The 7,373-nt window shown below is 35.8% G+C and overlaps 1 protein-coding gene across 3 annotated transcripts in view; it reads right to left on the bottom strand.

Moving 5' to 3' along the window:
- Window positions 1-802: 802 nt before the first annotated feature.
- The window catches only part of CCDC85A (coiled-coil domain containing 85A), a 194,767-nt gene continuing 188,196 nt past the window's right edge, over window positions 803-7,373 (bottom strand). For all 3 annotated transcript variants that reach the window (XM_066267169.1, XM_066267170.1, XM_066267171.1), the window contains one exon: window positions 803-1,096. In XM_066267169.1, coding sequence (XP_066123266.1) covers window positions 1,007-1,096 — 90 coding nt within the window. In that variant the 3' untranslated portion in view covers window positions 803-1,006. The remainder of the gene's footprint in view (window positions 1,097-7,373) is intronic.

Genomic DNA, 7,373 nt, shown 5'->3' with positions numbered 1-7,373 from the left:
TACCAAAATAAGAGATAAACTAAGCAAAGCTAGCACACCTCTTTTTCAAACCTCAAGCAATCTGAACAAAGCTTTTAGCTCAATAATGATGGGCATGCGCCAGTTTCATAAAACATCAGAGAGCTGCTGTGGACAAAGAAAGCTATTCATAAATGCAGTGCAATATTTTAAAGTTTACATGAAGTTTGTTAAATATAACAGCATGTCTAGAAACTAAATTGTAGAAATTGACATCTCACAGCTGAGAACACAGAAAAAGTATGTTTGCTTGTTCTTTAATTGAAATTGTTAATATTAACATTGATGGCTATACTGAATGAACACAGAGGTTGACATGTCCCCAAGATGTGTCTTCGTCAAGATGAAAAGAAAAGGTATATTTTGATCATTTGAAATAAACAGTATTCTATGATGAGCACTCTACAAAAATCTTGCTACAAGCTGATAAGGAGAATTTATGTGGTATTTTAGCACCTCAAAAGTCGTAACAAAATCCAGAAACCTAATCTTACTTTGCTTCTAAATTATGCATTAGGAACTAGTATTTTGTTCACTAAAATATAAGAAAGAGGTGCTCAACTGTCAAACTTGGGAAGCTGGAAGACACCTCTTCTTATCTTCAATACAACATGGTAGAAAACTCCCACCCTTAAATGCAATGAGTCAACTCTATCAAAATCACCAAGCTACTGCACTCCTCCAACCATGTGTGTTTCCCAACTATAACCTTAGATCTAAGGAGTCAAAAACGTTTTATTTCTACTGAAAATATTGGTACCAAAATGGTGATTTTCAAAGTTACTTTGTTTGAAATTGACTACTGTAGACATCAAAGCGAGAGACATAAAATACAGCTTTAGTTATACTAAAGGATTTTAGAGGGGAAATATGTGCAATGTACAGTCACTCCACGTTACTCCATGAGTTCAGGTTTGTGGAAATCCACTCTTCTTTTATTCCGTTATCGTTTTCTGGCAGTGGTGATCTCAGGTTTGAAAGAGTGTGCTCACATTGGTCCTTTGTACTGGTTTCCAGACAAATGCTGCCTAATTCCAGGACACGAACCTGCAGCATCTCCAAGTTTCCTCCACACAACCTGAAAAAAATAAAAAGGGCATCTTAGTTGTCCTGTTCCACAAAGATGTGTATTTTTTAAGGGGAATCTATGAGAGGGGCAAAGAGAAATGTGAGGACAAGAGACAAAATATCCACATGAATGAGCTCAAACACAAACAAAATAAAATGTGGTGCAAGCTTCTAAGTCACAGAACTACTGGGTTGATGGGGCCACTAGCCTTTGTTAGAAACCAGGGTCAGAATTAAAGGATGATGTGTCACCGTCACCTTCTTCTAGTTACATGAGTGGTGCTCAACTCTTGCTGCGCACTATGCGCTTGGAGAACTCTGAACCAGTGACTGTCACCTCGGAGACTGACTGCACTGGTAGAGGTGAGGTGCAGGCATCTGTATTTTTTTTAAAAGCTCCCAATGTGACTCTAATGCTTGGCCTGAATTAAGAACCCCTAAGCAAAATCATTCTGGTTCCTATATTAAACTTTTTAATCCACTAAGGAAAATGAAGAAGCCTTGATCCTGAGCTATTTAAATCCTGAGCTAATAGATTTAGGGCCACTAGTAAATTTCTCCACTTTTTCCTGCAGAGTTGGGGCTTCAGTCATAAATCTTAGCTACCAAACAGTGTGATCGCTCAGCTCATCAAAACAAAGCATCCAAATGCCGGGAAAAGGTAAGAATAAATTCAAGAATCCCTGAACCAGATACAATGTTAAAAACTGGGCCGTTTTAGAGAGACAATGGTAAAGATAAGATTACAAATAATATAACTATAAAGTAAAACTAATGAATTCACCAAAATATACCAATATATAAATATTAACATTATTGAAAAACACAAGTACACCCCCACATATGATATAATAACAGTCATAACTCTCCTAAAAGTATATGCCACTATAAAGATTATGTTCGATTAATTCCACAAAATTTTTACATGGCTATATCGAATACAAAACCAGTTGGTTTCTTAATTATTCATGACCTGTGTTTCTTCTTTCATTTAAATAGAGTAGATCCTCCAGAGAAACACAAGAATACAGAGTTCTGTTTACTTTCATTTGCAAGCCAATACAATTATTGGTCTCTGTTTTAGCAGACATTATGTGGCAGTAATGTCCTGTCATATTTGGAAAGATGGTCCTTTGTAATTATGGTCCTCAACTATTTGGAAAGGAATGTCATAGCAATGGGTGGCTCAAGCTGTACACGAGGGAATTAGGAGAGTCTCATTTCTTAATAAATTGACTGTAAAAACGTACAAACTAATCTGGAAGACAAGGTAGCATCCCTTTCTAGCCTTAAATTGTAAGTATAATTATACCTACCCAGCATGCTTTAAATTTCTGGATTAGAAGCAGAGGACAAACTCAAGACCTCAAAGAATCTTAGACACAAAGCATTAGATGGTTACAACTCAAAATGCAATCTCTCTTCAGGTACTCAAGTGTAGACTGCACTAGCCTATGTGGCGAAAAGAAACACAGAGCAGGCAGAACTCTGAAATAAGCGAGAATGCCAAGGTGGTCAGAGAGCAGTGACCTGTTCACTAAGACAGCGGGACTGAACTGGCTGTTGTCTGAGACTGCGGCCTAGATGACCAAGTACTTAAGCTGTTGTCAGGGAATTTATAAGAGTCAGAGAAATCTAAGAGAGAACCATTAATCCAAAAAGATAGTTACTGTTTCTTAGGGGGCAGTATATTTATTTCTGTGGCAGACACAGTTTGGGAAGAGAATAAAGCATTTTATGCTTACTAATCACCATGATATGCTGCGAACAACAGTCTTTCATTGTATGGATGTCAACAACTCATCTTCAGGAAAGCAGCTGGAAACGGGAGGCACAACTTCTGGTAAGGTCTAGCTGAGTCTGATAACTGATCTAATGTTCAGAGAAAGCCCTCTGAACATTTCTGTGACATTATTATAAAAGCACATGGTTCCTCTAATAGATTTCATAATCTTAGCTAATTTTTAAAATTATTTGCTTTGTGTTCTCAATGTTCATATAATTGTTAATGGTGATGCAAATATTGTAAATCAAAACTTTTTTGCTCTTTTAAGTAGTTCCCAAATATGTAAGTGTTAATTGTTAGATTTGGGCTGGCTTGTATTTTTTCCCCAAATTATGGGCATCAAAGACAAAAATGGAAAAGGAAAAAGACTTCTAGAGAATGTTTAAAGGAGGGCAAGCTTTGACTTCAAGGAAATATCTTCTGTAGGGAGAAACAACAATACTAGTGCACATGGCCTTTGGAAGCATTTTTGAAAATATAGGCGAGCAAAAAAGATCAATACAAACTAATCAAGATGTAATCCATTAGTAGATCGCTCCTCTGATTAAGAAACAAATTTTCTAATGTCTAAAAATCTTTCATCTAAAATTGTAAAAAGAGGCAAGGAAAGAAACAACGCTGGCATTCTTTACAGAATTTCTGGCACTCAACACAATGGAGATGTGAGTTACATTGCTTTTCATTCTTGAGGAAAGAAATAGTCCCCAGATTTACCACTCTTGGGGAAGGGGAGAGAGCTAGTTCTCAGACAGTGTCCTCCTGCTAATTTACCTGTTCATGAGAGAACAATTTGAGTAATTAACAAATTTTGGATCTTAATTTATTCAAACATACAATGTGAGTGTGGGGTTCTCACCCCTTCGTTCCTATCCACATTGTCCAGGGGCTGGGGTGAAACCCAGATATCTATATCGTGAAGGAGCTCCACATGCTACTCTGGAGTACACTGGGGGATGGCCTCTGTGCTCCCTCTGGTTCTACAGTCCTAATCTCCGCACTGTCTCATTTCATAGTCAACAGGGGAGAAAAACAGGCATCCCTGGGTATGTGGCTCAAAGTCTTAAATTTCTAAGGGAAGAAAACTTTAAGGACAGGCTGAAAACTACGGAAGGTGAACAGTGATGCATTTGAGAAGTCATGCCATCTAAAACTAATGACCTTGAGAAAACAGACAAAACACACATGCAGCCAAGAATAAAAATGATTTGGAAAAGGTTGCAAAAGAAAAACAGCCACAACACAAAAAAAGCATGAGACTCAAACTCTCTCCCCAGCATGTATAAAATGCCCACGGGACTTGGTAACAATTATTGGATTCCAAGAAGACCTCAAAGAGATGGATAAGTGTCTGAGAATATCTGGTCGTAATAGCCTAACGGTTAAGGGTATTTCTGAGCAGTTTGGATATCCTAATGAACAAACATATAAGGATAAAAGTAAAATATATACAAAGCCAATTCAAATGAGCAATTAGTATAATCTGCCATGATATTTGGCTTTTAACAAATGTGTTCCTCTACAATATTCTATTTAGCTTTTTTATAAGCTTCATAATTACATTCTTGATTAAAGGATACATCCATGAATATTACTGAAATAATTAAAATTTAGTTGTGGATTAATAATCAAATTCAAACCACATAATGATCAGATAGAATATTTACGAGAACAGCATACTAGTTTTTTTTTTTTTACTGTGTTCCTCTACGACTTCATAGATAGATTTATGTGTCTATCTCCTGTTACTATGTTCTGAGCGTGAGCCAACCACTGAAAGGCAAAGTTACTACTTTGTATGACATGAAGCACACCTATCACATGCATGAAGAACCAACAAATACTATATTACCTATTAAGATGGTGATATTTTCCCCAAGTATAGTTACAAATAAATCCAGGAAGTCTGTTTTCTTTATCACAGGTTTTTAAACACTGATTTTTCAAGGAACTTCTTTAAAGTGTAAAAAAGAAACCCATTTACTTTATCAAAATTAGTAACACATTTTTGATAATAAATTTATTATTTAGACACTTTCATAATTCTGGAATATATTGGCTGATTTTTGCTTACCTGAATGTAACATGAGAGTGTTAATTAAACTGCAATAAAATATACTAAAGATAAAAACAAGGGGAGTTGATTTTATTTTCATATAAATGAGGCACTTGACCAGCATTTTTAAAAATAGGTATTCATAAAGCAGTAACTAAGCTATGATAAGGCTTTCAACACAGAATACACAACAAAGCACAACTTACATTGCACATTTCTCTGACTATAGCTTTTTCTGTCTCACTAAGGTCATGTTCATACTCTTTACCCTGTTGACGATCTATAGTTTCCTGAACATCCAAGACCTGGATTTGTTGAAAAAGAAAAGCAAATTTCACATGGAAAAAGAAAAAACTTGTTAGTTATAGAATAAAACCATCAAGGAGCTCCACTTTGTAAAACCTTTAGTCTTCTCCATGTCTGCATATCAGAGTGGATATATTTAAGGCAAAGTCTTTTAAAATAGTTTATTGATGGGAAATCAATCTGGAATCAATTCTACTGGATTTCAAATGGCCATTAAAAGCAAATTCTTGTATCACTAAAAGTCCACTGAATTCATTACTGTCTAAAATAATTAGATGCATTTATTAATTGGGTCATTAAGATAACCTGACTATGTCAATAATTTAGAGAGAGTCAATAATTCTTGCTCTATTATAAAAATAAGCAATATAATTATACACCAGACAGTCCAAATGATATACAGACATGGCCTATAGAAAAGATGACTAAAAAGGTGATAGCGATGATGAAACTGGTCAGAATCCAGGAATATGTACATAAGAACTTTTGTTAACATTAATACTACTGACCTCACAGTTCTTGCCTGGGCATTCTTAGTGGCTAGGAAAGAAATATGGACACGGTCCTTTGATATTAGCAATGAGAAAAAATGATTCCTTATAGTGAAAATATTTGAGCAACATTTTAAGTATCTGGGGATGAGATGCTTTTAAACAATTTTAGATTCCATTTTTCTAAATTACTGCTAAATAGATAAAAATTGTTCTTTTAAAATATCTGAAGTTTTACTATCACGGCTTTCTGTAGTACAAAACTTAAGCTTTGAGTGCTGCCATTTTACTTAGTTTATAAACCAAAGCATTAATGTAGCATACAAAATAATGCTTCTCCTAAAAGTTCCTGTAGAATCCACCCTAACATGGCTAAACTCCTTTTTCTGTTGTCCTCATGGTCAATGCTGATGACCAAACCTAAACGTGTCACCTGAGAATTAGCACCAGTGAACAAGCTGAATCAAAATAAACGACTTAAGCATGAATTGAGACCTTGGTGTCAAATTCATATATACTGAGACTACATTGATACTTAGTAGAGTTCAATCCTGCAATAAATAATCTAACTCGCAAATTACTCCCTGGTTAACTCAAAACTTCTAGCCATTGTTACTGTGTAGATATTACTTCTTTACCATAGGAAAAGACAGTAGTGAATGAAAGTCAAACCCTTTTACTCAATTCAGATTAGAGTCAGTTCATACTCTTTATATGTAGAGGAAATTATTGATTAGGTTCGGTGAATATTCATAGGGAACTTGAACACTTGGAATAAGCTCACTTACAAATTCAATTTATAATGCACCTCAGAGAAGTGTGCTTCAAATCAGTTAATTTCTACTAAATGACATGAAGCTCCAATTAATAGTTATCATGAATTTTAAAACAAGAAAAATGTGTTATTTTAAGTGGGCTCATTTCTCACACTGACTTCAAACATTTCCCCCAACCATGACCAAAGAATTATAAATCATAGAGAATTTAAAAAAAAATCTATCAGAAGATAAACTGAGCCATTGTTCTAATTATTCCTTTCAGAACAGAAAAATATTATGATATAAATCTAGTTTGTTGGCTTTTAAAAACAAAACATGTTGGCCTGACCAGGCAGTGGTGCAGTGGGGATAGAGCATCAGACTGGGATGCGGAAGACCCAGGTTCGAGACCCCGAGGTTGCCAGCTTGAGTGTGGGCTCATCTGTTTTGAGCAAAGCTCACCAGCTTGAGCCCAAGGTCACTGGACTGAGCAAGGGGTTATTCGGTCTGCTGAAGGCCCCCTCAAGGCACATATGAGAAAGCAATCAATGAACAACTAAGGTGTTGCAATGCACAATGAAACACTAATGATTGATGCTTCTCACATCTCTGTTCCTGTCTGTCTGTCCCTGTCTATCCCTCTCTCTGACTCTCTTTTTCTGTCTCTGTAAAAAGAAAAGAAAGAAAATAAACCATGTTGAGTGGCTCCATTTCTTTTTTATATTGAGATACTCTTGGACGCACTTCCCACAGGCTATGTTTGCACATATTCCTGTTTCAGACAAAGGTAACTCATGGAAGCAAACACATTCTATATGTAGGAGCGTCCAGTTATCCAATAAATATACTTCAGTTGCTCAGTATTACCCATCTGCAAAGTGAGGACATTTATG

The sequence above is a fragment of the Saccopteryx bilineata genome, chromosome 3 (genome assembly GCF_036850765.1).
Source record: "Saccopteryx bilineata isolate mSacBil1 chromosome 3, mSacBil1_pri_phased_curated, whole genome shotgun sequence".
Lineage (NCBI taxonomy): Eukaryota > Metazoa > Chordata > Mammalia > Chiroptera > Emballonuridae > Saccopteryx > Saccopteryx bilineata.
The sequence above is the reverse complement of the archived record's forward strand: the minus strand, read 5'-3'. Positions and strand labels throughout refer to the sequence as shown.